General features: G+C 42.4%; 1 protein-coding gene across 1 annotated transcript in view; it reads right to left on the reverse strand.

Moving 5' to 3' along the window:
• Positions 1–1766: 1766 nt before the first annotated feature.
• The window catches only part of LOC309535288 (protein zyg-11 homolog B), a 58770-nt gene continuing 44376 nt past the window's right edge, over positions 1767–16160 (reverse strand). The window contains exons 8-16 of the mRNA XM_082228194.1: positions 15350–15414; positions 10560–10659; positions 9412–9462; positions 8513–8674; positions 7607–7654; positions 6527–6724; positions 6382–6434; positions 4757–4854; positions 1767–3045 (exon numbers count right to left, since the gene is read on the reverse strand). Coding sequence (XP_082084320.1) covers positions 2882–3045; positions 4757–4854; positions 6382–6434; positions 6527–6724; positions 7607–7654; positions 8513–8674; positions 9412–9462; positions 10560–10659; positions 15350–15414 — 939 coding nt within the window. The 3' untranslated portion in view covers positions 1767–2881. The remainder of the gene's footprint in view (positions 3046–4756; positions 4855–6381; positions 6435–6526; positions 6725–7606; positions 7655–8512; positions 8675–9411; positions 9463–10559; positions 10660–15349; positions 15415–16160) is intronic.

The following is a 16160-nucleotide window of genomic DNA, read 5'->3' on the forward strand; positions in this document are numbered from 1 at the left end:
CACAGATTACCAGAATGAAGTAACCCTATACTTGCAACAAAATAAAAATAACTGCTCCAAAGTTTGGATGCCAATAGGATTGCTGCTTGGCTGGCCTATAGTCCAACCACGATCAGAACTTTGATGTTAAATAACAAGCATTTAATTTGCTCAGTCTAGGAGAGCTTAATCTATGTTTATTCAGAGCTCCCATTCTAATCAGCTCACTTAGCGGCTGAGGTAAGTTAACCAGAGCTTTAAATTTAGAGAAGTGGTAAGGACCCTCCAGTCCACAGGCCTAATTAAGTCCATGAGAAGTCCTAATGTGATCCATGAAGCTGGTTTCCTCAAGCCATGTGACATCAGGTATGGGGCAGGTAGTGATGCAACTGCAAAGATACAGTTATTAGCTAAAAGGGTGTCTTAAGAATGAGGTTGAAAGTGTTGAGATTGTGTATTTCAGCTTTTAAAAAGCTTACGATAAAGTACCTCACTAAGTTTAGCAGTCACACAATATTAGAAGAGGTCTTCCTGTGGGTCAGAAACCAGTTAAGAAACAGAGTGGGGGGAAATGGACAGTTCTCCCAAATGGAGGGCTATAGAAAGTGGAGTCCCTCAAGGATTGACACTGGGACTCGTGCTTTTTAACTTGTTCATAAATGATGTAGCATTCATGGTGAGCAGTGAGTTAGCAACGTTTGCTAATGATACAAAATTATTCAAGGTGGCTAAAATAAAAAGGGATTGTGAAGAACTTCAAAAGAATCTCTCCAAATGGAGTGAATGGGCAGAATAATCCCAAATGCAATTCAACATAAGCAAGTGTAAAGTATGTTTGGAATACTATGTACAGTTCTGGCCACCTTAGGAAAGATATTTTAGACCTAGAAAAGGTTTGGGGAAAAGCAACCCAAAATTATTCCTGTTTTAGAAAAGTATGGACACATGTGAAACTGATTTTTCTATTTTGACGACTGGACAGATGGAAGACCTACTGCAATTCTTACTCTCTCCCCCCTCATGTATACAGAAATAATTGACTATGATCTTGCACATAAATCTTCACTGGCCTCATAAGCTTGTATATATGTGGTCCAGTTCTGACAATTATTCATAAGGTTGTTTAGGTTAAAACCACGGCTGCTAAAATTGCACACATTTGTATTAATAAAACTATTGCATCAGGTTTCTATAACAAACTTGTTTCTGTTAGTTTGCTGCTGGTGGCAACAGTTATTTGTAATTAATTATTATTATTATTATTGGTCTCTGGCTGAAATATTTATTCACTGTTTCTCCATTTCCCATGACAGCTAGCACAGTACTACAGAGCTCATCAAACAACAAAATAAGGCTCTCTTTTCCTATATGCCATGCCCCATTATTTTAGGAATCTTTAGCTTTTTTGATTAATGTGCACTCTTAGTGTGAAAAGTTAATAAAAAACACTTCCTTCTTTTAAAGTCCTGTTTAAACACATGCACATATGCTGCACACCAATAAACAGTTATTCCACTTTCACCACCCATAGCAAGGCTATCCCTCCAATATATGGTACCATGCTATAGTGTTAGCAATGTTAAATCAGAGCTTGCATGAGTAGGGAAGACTGGTGTTGGTTTTTTCCTCGTTTGTGAAGCAAGTTACAAAGCAACATATTAGAAAAGAAGAAGCTTAACTCATGGCATAGTTTGCTTTCCACCAGCTCTACTTTATACCATGCTTCTGCATGCTGTTACAATTTCCATTTTGTCCCATAAAACATTCACAGATTACACACATCAGAGTAAGTTTTTTAACCATGGAAAGTTTTATGTAAAACCTGAATACTCCACACAACAATATAATTTACACCAGACTTTACATAGGATGTTGGATGAGATTTTGTAGGAGAGGGGTGCCTTGCACATACAGTTCACTGCACAAATACTGACAAAAGAGTATTTACGAGAAACAGCAAAGCAAGTAATAGTCTGTCATAAATAAGGTGATCAGATATTCTTGGTCTTGTGTGATCCCATAAGCTGAGGAAGTTCTTTCCACCTTAGCCATCCTTTTGGTGGAGAGCTCCATAGTTTTCCTACCCTTTTTGTTAAGCATACACTTAATGTTTCAGTAAGTGTAAGAGCACTGTTGTGGTTTTTTTTTTTTTTTTTTCTTCATTAAGAAATATACAATTCACTCCTTTCCCACCCATGCCTTTGGCTCCCCTGAAATAGAACCTAGTTTCTTCCTATAAGCAGATTCTCACTACAGCATATTAGGGGAAGATAAACTGTCAATTCATAACTCAGGTGCCCTTGCTAGAGTGTGTGTAAAACCAACAAATTCTGAAGGCTCCATATGGATTGAAAAGGTCCCTGGAGGAACAAGACATCCTTGGTCACCTTACTCATAACTAGTTGTGTTTTAATGCGTGGATACATAACATTGTTTTGAGCTCAGTAGTGCTGAAGTTACAAGCACAAGTAGTTCTATTCAAATACTGAGTTGGTGAACAGTTCTATTTAAAACACAACTATTCTGAAGGGATGAAGCAAGCAGAAACAAAATTTCTGTACTTGGAACTCACAAATTCCTAGAAGTTTCATTTTGGGTGTGCATTTGAATTGTACAGTCTCCACTTTTCCACAGCCAGAGGTGATCCAATACACACAACCAGTTTAGGAATTAATCCTAGATCCTTGTGAAAACCTTCAATTGCAGAGACCATTAAAGACCATGTTTGCCAGCCGTGTGCTGTTCCTGCTTCCACAACAGCTGGCAAATGAGCTTCAAAGGTGATCAATGTAACAGAAGCCATTCCAACTAGAGATACTTCATAAGGGATTATTAGAGGATAATTTACACACCTATTCCCTGTTACATTTTTCTTTCAATTTGGCTTAGCTTCTGTCTGTTTTTAACATGGAGGTGGCCGCCCATGACGCAAAATATGTTTTTCTAAACTATCTAAGATTGAGATAGCGATTCGCTGAACATCTGGATCAGTCTGGCTGTTTTCCTTGATGTTAAACAAGTGGTGCAAGCCGCCTTCTTCTATCAGCATACTGCAGTACCTGGCAGCTAAAACAACAAAGAAGAGGGAAACAATTTCAGTTAGGTCAAGAATTTAGATATTTACTTTCCATCACTTTTCGCACAACTCTTACAATTTAAGTTCTGGTTATAAGTGCAAAGGGATTTTGCAAAATTATTTTGCAAACTATAGGAACAGCAAGTGTTCCCCAGTCCTCTTCCATGCTCTTCTTATTGAAGAGATAGCAGTTGCAAAGCCACCATTAAGGATGTCCTCATGTGGCATTCGCAGGTGCTGATTACATGCTTCAGGAATGGAAACTGTCTCTTCCACATGCTCAGACTCAGGAGGGTGGTGTAGAAGAGAGAGAACAGTAGCTAAGAATCCAATCCAAAAGAGGCCAAGGGACAGCTTAATTCTCCCACATGCCTGCAATCCCACCTCCATGGATTTAGAGAGGTGATGAACAGAACTTCTAAACTCCTTCTAACCTGATTTAGCTCCTTGCTCTTCCAAGCCCATCTTCCTACATCACAGAACCTTCTCATTTCTCCCAGTCTAAGCCTCCCCACTCTTTAAAGCTGGCTGTACCCGCAATGGCTTCTTGACTGCCATTCAAGGACTAGCTTTCTATTTCTTTTGTATGGATCCCTGTAGTATTTCTCTAAGGAGGTAAGATGAATACATTTTTGTCCTATCCTGGGGGGTGACCAAGTGAGCAGTTAGTGCTAGCCCTTTTTTCATTTCTGAACAAGTGCTCACTTCCAAGTGATCCAATTTATCCATGCATTTATCATTGGTTTCCTCGCTGCAAGAAGTGAGGTTACAGGGAACCCGGCAGAGGGCCTTCTCGGTAGTGGCCCCTGCCCTGTGGAACGCCCTCCCAGCAGATGTCAAGGCAATAAACAACTATTTTACTTTTAAAAGACAACTGAAGGGAGGTTTTTAATGTCTGATGCTGTATTGTTTTTAATATTCAGTTGGAAGCCGCCCAGAGTGGCTGGGGGAAGCCAGCCAGATGAGCAGGGTTTAAATAATAAATTATTTATATTATTTATATTATTATTTATTATTTATTACATTTGTTTTCAGGTTTTATTCCAGTAATTCAAAGCAGCATGCATGCTATTCTCTCATTTTATCCTCACAATGATTCTGTGAGGTAGATTTGAGAGAGAGATTTGTCAAGTGTGCTTCATAGCCTGAGGAATTTCAGCCTTGATTAAAGTCCAAGACTCCATCCATTGATTCACACTGACACATAGAAATATACAGTGGTGCCCCGCAAGACGAATGCCTCGCAAGACAAAAAACTCGCTAGACGAAAGGTTTTTTCATTCGCGATTTGCCTCGCAAGACGAATTCCCCTATGGGCTTGCTTCGCAAGACGAAAACGTCTTGCGACTTTGTTAAACCGTTTAAACCGTGCTTCGCAAGAAGAAAAATTCGTTAGACGGCAAAAATTGCGGAATGAATTAATTTCGTCTTGCGGGGCACCGCTGTATATATTTATAACACACACACCAACAGCAACAACAACTCTGCATTTTTAACCTGTGTTAAAACCCATGAGTTTATCTGATACGAAGTTTCACATATAATATCTAGAATTGTTGTCAGATTGCTTTCTCTAAAGAAAACTGAGTGTTAAAGCAGAGACATGGCTCAAGATCACAAAAATTATATAGAGTCTGGAAATCACTCCAACTACAGGTGGAAAGAGGTGCTTAAGATGTAGAGTTTTGTCTCAGTACATACGGTTTTTGCTGCAAACGTGCTGCATGGCCCACACTGCCCACAGCTGTACCCCAGGAGTCATGAAGCAGCCAAGCAAGGGGAAAAAGGGATTGAAAGACCTGTTCGTGAGAATAAAAAGCAGAGATGCCATCACTCCATGTTTGCAACATGATTAAAACATAAGCCTGTTTTGTTCTAAAATATCTACCTAGCTTGTGAAAAAGAGGGTAATCATAGAGGCCTGAACTGCTTCCATTTTCTTCTGACCTACAATTCTTCTTCCAAACTGGAGTACATGAGGAGACAACATCTTAACCTATGGGCATAGGAATCCACACACAGCCTGGCGCCGTCTGATGTGCAGCTAAATCTCATCACTGCACCCCTTCAGCATCATTTCTACAGGGATATGTACTTCCAACAAAGGAAGGGAGAGAAACCAAGTAGAAATCTTTAGACACAAACTAGATGCAATACGTTGCATGTATTTTTTATTATTATTTTTAACAAAAATCACACTCTGGAGGCTGCAACCTCGAGCAGAGGGATGGTGCAAGGAAAGGGTTGCCTGTATCTTCTTTGCAGTAAGGAAATCAGCCAAGAATGGCAATTTTGAACAGAAAAACTGTCCAAAGGTAAAGCTTAAGCAGCTCTTTTCACACCCTTATAGCTCCAGATTGGGGAGGGGGGGAAGCAAAAACATTTTACACAGATCTGTGTGGTAGTTCATCCCCCAGTTAATACGCTGCCAGGCAGAATTACAACAGAAGTAACTAATTATTAGCCAAATGGTCCTTCATGTCCTGAATATTTGTAGCTGGGCGGCAGTCATCTAACACCGCAAGGTCTACCTCAAGGTCTACGGAGGTTTTCTTCAGAAGAGTCATACTACAGTACCACTTTCTTCAACAGCCACCCAGTCAATCCCTCCCTGCCAAAATCCGCAGTGAGCCTCCAAGTAGAAAATGCCAGTGTAATTTTATGTGCCTGTTCATAGCATAAGAGTGTACGGCAATTATATTAATTGCTGTAATCTGTCTCAGCAGCATTAGTACTAAATTCAGTAGGGCTATGATACTTTGCATATTGTAGCATAACCACCAATGAACACAACTGGAGTTACTTCTGAGTAAGCATGCACAGGATTGCACTGCAGAGGCGTTGCAAGTGAACGGTGCAATCCTGCACACATCCACTCAGAAATAACTCTTCCTGAGTTCATTGGGCCTTATTCCCAGGTAAATGTGTAGAGGCTTGAAGCTTTAATGCATATGTAGGCAAACTAAGGCCCGGGGCCTGGATCCGGCCCAATCACCTTCTAAATCCAGCCCTCAGGTGGTCCGGGAATCAGCGTGTTTTTCCATGAGTAGAATGTGTGCTTTTATTTAAAACGCATCTCTAGGTTATTTGTGGGGCATAGGAATTTGTTCGTTTCCCCCCTAAAAAATATAGTCCGGCCCCCCACAATGTCTGAGGGACAGTGGACCAGCCCCCTGCTGAAAAAGTTTGCTGACCCCTGCTTTAATGGTTAACTAGCAACATGACTTTGTCATAAGCCAGAACACTTGAACTAAGATAGAAACAATACAATGTGCAGCAAGTTAACCTTAATATTTCCTCAAGGTTTATGTCAAGTCTGTAGTTACCTGTAAGCCACCATTTCACATTCTGGTGTAGGCCAGTTCAAAATGGCAGAATGCTGCAAGACAAGGGAAGGAGCACCATTACTAATAGCGTTAACAACACTGCTCTGGAGTTAACAATGGGCAGTGTTTTCAATTGCATCTGTACCAGCTCTTCTAGGAGCGAGGTTCTCTGGTTGCGGCTCAATGTCCAGGCTTGTTCTCCTCGTGATATCAAGTGAGCAATGATCCCTGCTGCGAAGTAGCTCACCTCCACCTCAACGCTGCGCAGCAGCTTGCTGATGTGGTCTATGAAGTCTTTCCACATGAGCTCCGAGTGGAGCTCTTTAACCTCTGCTATGTTGTTCTACAGGGGAACAAGAAGGAGGGATTTCAAAATGAACGAAAAACAGTTGCGTGTGTGTATACAAAGGTATCTGTCATTAAAATGCTTGTTCTCTTCATAAAAGCTGAAGCCATAATGAACATCAAACCTGTCTCATGTCAAATTAGACTAAGCTGGGATCGGCCTTCTCCAACTTGTACATTTTCAATCATTACTACAGATAAGTTATCAGAGTGACAAGTGCATGAATAACTCAGAGCAGCCGGCATGCTTTGCCACCACCTGTCCATGAATGGCACTGCTTGGAGGCCATTGCCGGGGGGAGGGGGGTTTAAGAACACAGTGGCTACATCTTCAGCAACATAGTTTTAACAAATAAAACAGAAAAGCTGTTCCCATCGCAACTGCTAAAGGTAAGGGCCTCCCACAGTGGCAACAAATCTTGGCTCATAAACACTGAATTTTGGGGAAATGCCCCACTCCCAGCCGTCTGTGAGCATGCCTGTACAATTCCAAGGGGGGCGGGGAAGGATCTAGACACTGGCACAAAGCCCACATGTGCAGCCTCTCCTAATTCAGATGTTATGAAGAAACAGAGCCAAGTGACCTCAGAAAAAATGATGGCGCCTTGCCCTAAATTGCCTAATGGCTGCTCCCAATGGTTCAGTCTACATGTTAAATACCCCTTGGGGGTGTCTTCTTATATCTCCTACAATAAAACTGAAACTAATGGGAATGGTGCAGGAATAAGGTTTGGTTGAAAAGTAACAGAATGGCATGTAAAGTAATTTATCCTGTGTAGTGTTAAATGTCAGGATGGTGAGGGGAAGACGTTGGCAGAGAGAAGAGAAACCCGGCATTTCCAATGCCTTGGTAAAATATATATTCTTCCACTCATCTTACCAGAAGGCCAAGCACTTTCTGTTGTACAGAAGACTCCGACGGAAAAGACTGTAAAGTAAAACAAAGTATATGCAACCATTCAGTAAGTGATTTGTAGCCAATTATTACTTTAGAACAAGCAGGTGCCTGCGAAAAGTCTCAGGGAATTGTGGGGTTTCTGCACATTAAATATTCCATTATTGGCTTGATAGTACAGGTTCAGCCCCTACACCCCAGCTTCACTGCCCCCAAACTAAGAAGGGCTGGGACAGGAAGAAGCATACACCAAAGAGCACTTGCAAGCCTTTTAGTTAAGGGGGCTACTATGGGAAGGAAAAAGAGCAGGACCTGGAGTGAGCCTTAAGAGGAATGGAAGGGGGCATATCGCTCTTTTGCTATGGCTGCTTCTTGAGAGTGGGCACATTCATGAAGGCTCTCCTCCTTTGCTTTCCTCCAGTGGTCCCAGAGCAGAGGAAGGAAGAAGCCTTCTAGAAAGCATTTTCCTCTTAAGAAACAGGAACAGAGGTGAGACAACCCCAATTTGTCTCTTCTTCCCCTTCCTCCCACAATGCTTTTGGCCAGGCCCACCAATCCCCCTTAGCCTATGAAACAATTGTTTTGGGAAGGGGAATTGGGCATAGAGGATGTTCAGCAAAGGATGCTCCTCATCTGAGCCCAATAACCCTTGCAATTGCTTTCCTCCCGTCTCCCAGGGCTGGCAGCAGCCTGCCCAATCTTATTTGCAGTGGGTTGGCAGATACTATTTTATGGCAATTACAGGTTTCTATCTATCATGAGCAGAGAGACCCTACCTGATGCTGCCCAGACCTACAGACTACAACCTACAGGGTCCCTGTGCAGATGCTGGAATCTGCAGATACAGAAACAGACAGGCACATACTGGCAGACAGAACTGTCAGCTCTCACCTCCAAGACTTTCATGAAGAGCTCCAGCCCTTGGTTTTCAATAAAGTGCCGACATGTGGTTGGGGACTCATCAGTAAGATTCCAAAGTGCACTCAGTGTAAACTTAAGAGTAGTGTCTACTACATTCTGGTTAGTTTTTTGCTTCACAATTTGAAGTAGTTGCTAAAAGAGACAGAGAAAAACAGGTGACTTTGCAAATGACATTCACATTTCAAAATCCAGCTGTTGGAGGCTCACAATTAATACAAGAAGCCAAATTCTCCTCCAATTTAGAAGGCAATATGTATGAACGCTAGATCCATCACAGATTTATGGGTCCAAGGCCAACAAGGGAGTGGGTCACGTGGAAGTTAGTCTAGACTAGAGGGCCACAGGTACCAAGTCCACAGGCTGTCTGCCTGCACATTAACCTGCACATTAACTTATTTGAGCAACATGGTCTACCCCTCTAATGTCACACTGTTAGTCCTATGTAAAACACTGAAGGGCACTTTGTCCTCTTGAACACAATGATTAATAAATAAAGGAGATTAACCTTTCAACACCAGAAACAGCAATACATCCACAGATGCTGGAGGTCAAAAGCAAAGTTCAGGAGTAAACTCAATGGATTCTGCCCCCACCCTGGATTTGAAGTAATAACACCGGTCACTTCTGCCTGTACATTTGCCGCTAAGTGGGGCCGCCAGGCATATGGGTCAAATTTATTAGAATACTTTTAAAGAACTTCCAACATAAAACATTTAATATTCTCATTTTTCCAATACACGTTTTTAAGTTGGTCATACCAAGGCCCGTTGTTTATTTTGTTTAAGAAAAACACTGTTAGTCGTAACAACATTGCAGCCGGAGTGTTGCAAGTTGATAGCATTTCAGAAAGGTACTAGCACTTCGCTTACCTTAACAATGAAGAGCTCTGCACCAAGTTGAGCTGTTTGTTCTGTTGAAAGCTACAAGCAAAAAAAGCAAACAAGCAGAAAGATTACTGTTAAAAGGGCCTTGGGACTTAAGTGCAAACAATGCATTGGGGATGCCTATGTCTTCATCTTTATGAAGCTAGTAGAGCTGTCATCAGGGGATTGAGGGCCAGGTGCCACCAGTACACAGATGACACCCAGCTCTGCTTCTCTTTGCCACCTGAATGAGGTGAAGCTACGTAGATGCTTGATCATTGTCCTAGGGGCAGTAACAGGCTAGATGAAGGCCAATGAACAAACTGAATCCCAACAAGGAGGAGATACTCTGGACTAGTGGTTCCCAAGTCCAGGAATTAAGTAGGTGGCTTGTTCTGGATTGGGGTGCACTCCCAATCCAGATTCATAGTCCAAGGGTACTCCTAGATTCACCTTGTATCTGGAAGTCAGGGTGGCTTCAGTGGCACAGAGGGCCTGTTTCCAGCTACAGCTAGCTTGCCAGCTACAGCCGTTCCAGTACAGGGTAGCCTAGCCAAATGAACCGTCCCCTAATAACCCTCTCTCTAAATGACTGCAATGGACACTCTACTTGGAGTTGCCCTTGAATACTGTTTCTAAGTGGCAGCACACAAAACGCAGATGCCAGAGTTTTGTTGGGTTCAACATTTGGAGACCACATAGCATCAAGTCCTAAAAGATGTGCACTCCTATTTGCTACATGGTTTTGGCATATATAGCCCTCCGTGGCTTGGAATCCAGGCACCTGATGGGAGTGCTTCCTGTCGTACTGTCCCTGCCCATGAGTTGAGATCGATTGGGAAGACCTTGCTGATAGTGCCAGTGGGGAAGGAAGTCAGAGGGTCATTGACACTATCAGGGAGCTTCCTCTGTTACAGCTATCTTGGCCCTAGAGGCTTGGCTGGCGCCATTATTGTCTCGTTTTAAATACCAACTGAAGGCTTGTCTTTTTCTCCGGGCCCTTTTTCACTCTGCAAAACTGTTTATCAGAAAATTGATCTTTAACTGTGTTTTATGCTTCTCATTTTAGGTGTTTACAGCTGTAACCCACCCTGGGGTCTTACAACGAAGGGCAGGAAATAAGTTTTAAAAACAAATAAAATAAAATATCCCACCTTTGCAGCCAGAATGGAGATGATAGCCACTGCCATTCTCTGCATATTCTGATCTTCATGGTTACAAAGCCACTGCATGACAAGCTTGGCTGCTTCAAACCTGAAAGGCAACAGAAAGTTCACAAATCTGGGGGTGGGGGGAATAAAACCATACCATCTGTTACTGGCAGCGAAACCAAAGCGACTAGGTTACTGCTACAAAGATAAAAACAGTGCTTTTTTCCTACAAAAAAAAAATGTTTAGGGGTACTCTCATTTTGACTCAAGAAAATCACCATTTAATAGTTCAAATTGGGAAAAATAAATACAGGAAATGGACAAAAGTACAAAGATTCACAAAATGTTTAGTGGTATGCATCCCCCCAGAAAAAAAGCACTGGACAAAAGTATACAGAAAAACGTTAAAACACCAGCCTTAGCTACTTATAATAAGCAAAATGGCTTCCGTTTGATTTTCTTTATCAGACTGTAAAAGGAGCATGCCATTTCAGCACAGCAACATGATAGAGATGGTCTTCGCACCACCCACTGTCTCCATCTTCAGGGGATGGCCTTGGATTGAGCTGGTAATCAACAAGTACTAAAAATCCCAATTTGTCAGTGATTGATGAAAGGAGTTTTTACTAAGCCGACACATTTGGCATGGATAGTTGTGGACTTTTTTAGCAACTCATCATGACTGAAAGATACAGAGCTGGGTTCTGTGTTGTGCTTTATGATTTGTCACACTGTACCTATATAGAATGTAGCCACAAGGCTAAAGACTTGATGTTTTTAGAAGCAAGGAGGAATGGGCACCCAGTCTCCTTAAAACACACACTGGGGACACAAACTCCCTGAACTTCAGCTGGGGAGGGATAAAGAAAGCCTCAGTGGTGTGACAAAGTCAGCAAACCAACCTGCATTGGCTCCGTGCCAACATCATCTTCCTCCAAGGTCATGCAAACCTGCTTGTGGTCAGAATCAGTAGCATATTTCCCAAGGGTTATACTCTCATCATGCTAGCTTGCCAAACCCACTGCTATGCTTCAGGCTACCCAGAAAGTTGGGGAGCAGTTTTCAACACACCAAGAATGTGTGCTTGCTCCTTGCTCCCCCATTGTGCTGTCTGACTTGAAGCACAACCTACAAGACTTTCACTCCTACTAGCCTCAGACTAACAACAACAACAAAATATTATTATTGGGACAAACATGTGCTTTGTACATCTATATACGCTCAAAAAACCAAGGAGAAAATTAAACAACTTTTCTTGTATTACTGAGGGTTAGAGATTCAGATCTCTTTGTAGGGGGTCAAAAAGAGGGAAGAGTGCAGAGACTAGAGTAAGAGGGAATGGACACATGAATCATGAGAGAACAACTTCTGGAAACCATATCCATCCCCCTTTCCAAACCTTTCCCAGTAAGTGCTCAAAACAAAAAGGGCTAGAAACATCTGCATTAAAAGTGAGATTACAAGAGCTATAATGCACACGTCTCTAGGTAGCATGTAATTACACGCTGCCATAGCATAAGGTAGTAGGTGGATTTTCTAATATCTATAAATAGGGACAATGGCTCAACGTAGTCAGAAGTTGGCAGGTAACAATCTTCATCGCCATTTATGCTTAAGTATTGCCATCCCCAGTAGGCAGACTTCTGCATATGATACAAGCCACTTTCATTAATCCACAAAATCCACAGCCTCTTGATGTACAGTGCAGTCAAACTGTACACCCTTGCTTGTGGGAAAATGATTGCTTGTACATGAAAGCATGAGCAAAGTTCTTATTGTTGCAGGGTGATTTCATAGCTAGAAGCATCCTTGGAGCATGAACAGCGCGTGAACAGCTCGTGCTGTCCTATATGATTGGTTAACGTAGCATGGCCTGATGCTCGCATGAAGGTCCTTATCTGCTGGCTAGAAACAAATTGCTTGGCTTGTATTTTGTATCTTTCTGATTTCACACAATAAAAGCTGTGCTGCATTAGCCCTATGAGCAGCCATATTTCGGAACCCATCATGGTGTGAGACTGATTTTTCTTTGGATGCCGAGCTGCAACTCGACAATTGGTGCCCCGTGTGACTGCCTTCGGACTTCACGTTGTTTTTCATTATTCAGCACTCACCAACACGTCGTTCATCCACGTAGTGGATCCCTGGTGAGTGCTCCCGTGTGATTTCTTTTGGATTTCATGCTGTTAAACAACGTTCAGCCTCACCTCGCCTGGCAAGGGCTGCAGACGCGTCGTTCATCCACGTAGTGGATCCCTGGTGAGAGCTCCCGTGTGAATGTGATTCTGGACTACGTTACGGACTTATCAGCACTTACTTCCGCCCGGACAGGGCAAAAAGGCGCCTCCCTCATCCTTCTAAGGATCCCTCCGGTAAGTGCTCCCTGCTCTTTTTGCAACTCTTGCAATCATGGGAAAGTCTCTCTCTGCACCACAGAAAAATTTTTTTAAAGACCTTAAATTCCTTTTGGCCAGTAACAACCTTGCTGTTCGGAAAGCTGACCTTAAGTCCCTTATAAAAGCCCTGGACACTCACTGCCCCTGGTTCCCCCAGGACGGAAATTGGGAGTTAGACGATTGGAAAAAAATTGGACACTTCTTTCAAAATCATCCTCAGATTGATGTCAAGGTTTTGCATGCCTGGAGTAACGTCTACAAAGCTATGTCGTGCTTAACTCCTTCAAACATTCTTCTGGCTGCTGCCACAACTTCTTCGCCCGCCCTCCCCGCTCCTGCTTTGCCTGCCTCAAACCTACCTCCTAAACCGCCGGACATTTTCCCTTCGGCTCCTCCTGTCACTCCCCTGCATTCTCCAAATTCTGCAGCACCCCCAGCTCTCCCACCTCCTCCGCCCAAGGCATTTGGCACCGCTCCTACAATTCCTCTTCAAAGATCTCTCTGTGCCACCGCTCCGTTGCTGCCTTTTGATTCTGATACTCCAAATCTCTTTCCTGTGATTGCTCCTGCACCCCCAGCCCCCGTCATGCTGACCCAAACCGATGTTCTCGATGGGCTGACGGGAGGAGGAAATTTTCTTCCTATTGCCCAACAGTTGGCCCTTGATCCTATGTATTGGGCAGCCACCACAGCCTCATTTCAGGAGGTTTTGGCCTCTGTCCCTGATGACAAGAATGAGCGCAATGGCCAATTGGGGAGCGTCAGACAGGGCCCTGCAAAGCTCTATGGACAATTTGTTGATCGCTTGTACAATACCTTCAAGTGGCAAGTTCAGGACCTGGCAGCACAAGAACTGATTGTACACCAGCTTGCATTCGCTAATGGAAATGAGGACTGTACGCAAGAGCTGCGCCTTCTAATGGCAACATCAAATATAGCCATTGCTGATATGCTTAAAGCCTGCCAGTCAGTGGGCACTGCTAGCCACAGCCTGCTAGCCACGGCCTTGTCCTCCGCCGTGTCCCAAAATCCTGCAAAGGCTACAACCTGTTGGATTGACAGTGGCTAAGGAAAAAATCCAGCGGACTTTACCTATTACGTACCTGGGACACAAGCTGACACCATCTGCAGCCATTCCAGTTACACCTCAACTACAGTTTCCTGGTTATCTTAGACTGGTGGATTTACAACAAATCCTTGGACAGCTGAATTGGATAAAGAGTTATTTGGACCTGCCCACCTCTACTTTGTCTCCACTATTTTCTGCCCTTAAAGGACATAAGGATCCAGCGGACAAGATCACAATCACCTCTGCAATGGAAGAGGCTCTTCCACAGCTGTTCCAGTGTTTCTTGGCACGCTGAAAGGCCATCTTCACCCCTACTGCATTGGCCCCCCTTTTCCCTGGGAAGCCACTTCAACCACCAAACATCATTACAGTTTTGCTGCCTCCTAATAGCAACCATCCCATCTGTGTCATCACGCTTCATTGGGCTTGGACTTTTGACTCAGCAGTACAAGGAGCAATACATCAGACCTATTTACAGCAAATGGGCTCCTGTATCTGCAGAAATGGTTGTGTGACTTCTCCTGGATTGTGGTTTTTACATGCCAATAATCGAGCCACGAAATATCACGCAGGTTGCTCAGAAACAGCCATTGGACTAATTTACCATTCTCATCCTTATTGACATCACTTGGATTTTACCCCCCAGATATTTTTTTTTCTCCTCCCTCAGGAGTCCTGCCCTATGATGTGTTCCCCTGAACATGTACAGAGGGCTGTCTTGGCACTATTGTGGACTCTTGGCAAGGGAGGGGGTGAGGGAATTTCAGTGTGTTCCAGTTTGTTTCATTTTTGTGCTTTGGCATGGTTCCCGGACAGAAAGTTGCAATATGGTTCTTTAGCAAGGCCTGCGACAATGGGCTCTGTTCTCGACCTTGTTGCAATCTTTTTGGTTACAGCAAGTGGAATATGCTTGAAGCGAAAAAAATATGCTTGGCTAGTGCCTTTTAGCTGCTGAGAAAAATGATTTTAAAAAAGCTATTAACAAAGAAATATCAGAAATAAGAAATGTAGTTCTTCAACATCATTATGCTTTAGATGTGATCCTTGCTTCTAACTTAGACCCAAGTTTTTAAAACCAGCATCCAAAAAGAAAATGGCAATCCACCTGGATCTAGCAAACGGACACATGTATTTCATAACAGTGCATATACGCAGTCAAAATTAAACTGTTACAGTTATTTAATAATTGGTTCCCAAGTTCTGATAAGAATTTGTTATATTCCAAGGAGGAGTAAGCAGTTTGCAAACTACTAAGCAATGAGACATAAGACATTCAACAACCTGAAACACTTTCCCTACTTCTCTGTAACTTCGGAGGTAAAACTAACCTGTTAAATGGAACATCCTGAAGTATCCTGTCACTGCACAGTGACAGAAGGCAGTTCTTTTGCAGCTGTAGAAAAACAAAGCAAGGTTCAGAACAGAATATTTCTCATGCAGGAATTTTGAGCATTTCCTTCTTTCAAGATGAATCTAAGTATTCACAAATATTCCTTTTATGATTTGATAATGTCATTTGCAAATGTATTTGCTTAGAAGTGAAATACAGTGAAATAGGATGGGGTGAACAGGTGCATAGACCTTTGTAATATATCAGAGTCTACCAGGCACTTAAGTTTTTTAATTTACTTTTTTGAATTATACTCTATCATTTATAAAATCTTCTCACAAAGTGACTTACAGAAGTATATATAAAAATACTAAGATACCAGCAACGTAGTCTATATATAAAAAGGAACATGTCCAAAAGGATTTATAAAAAATTGTTATATACACAGATTTAAAAACCAGTAACAAAAGATGTTCTTGAATAAAAATGATTTCAAGTGCACTAAGAAATGCAATTAATTGAAATTAAAAATAAAAGCTTGCAATCTCCTCCTCCTCATGGGTATACCAGAGCTCAATGTGTACAAGTTAAACGTTAGCAAGTTTCAAGCTTACTGTACTTGCATAGGCAGAACATTCATCACAGTGTGACACTGAATTCTATCTACAGGGTTGATTTCAATATTTATCATACTCGGAGTAAGCCCATTGAAATTAATGCATATGACCAATTAGGTCCATCAATTTTTATGGGTCTTCCCTGAGATTAATTAACATTGGATAACTTACTGTCAGGGGTTCAGAAGCAGA

This window comes from Podarcis vaucheri (assembly GCF_965113315.1).
Source record: "Podarcis vaucheri genome assembly, chromosome: 6".
Lineage (NCBI taxonomy): Eukaryota > Metazoa > Chordata > Lepidosauria > Squamata > Lacertidae > Podarcis > Podarcis vaucheri.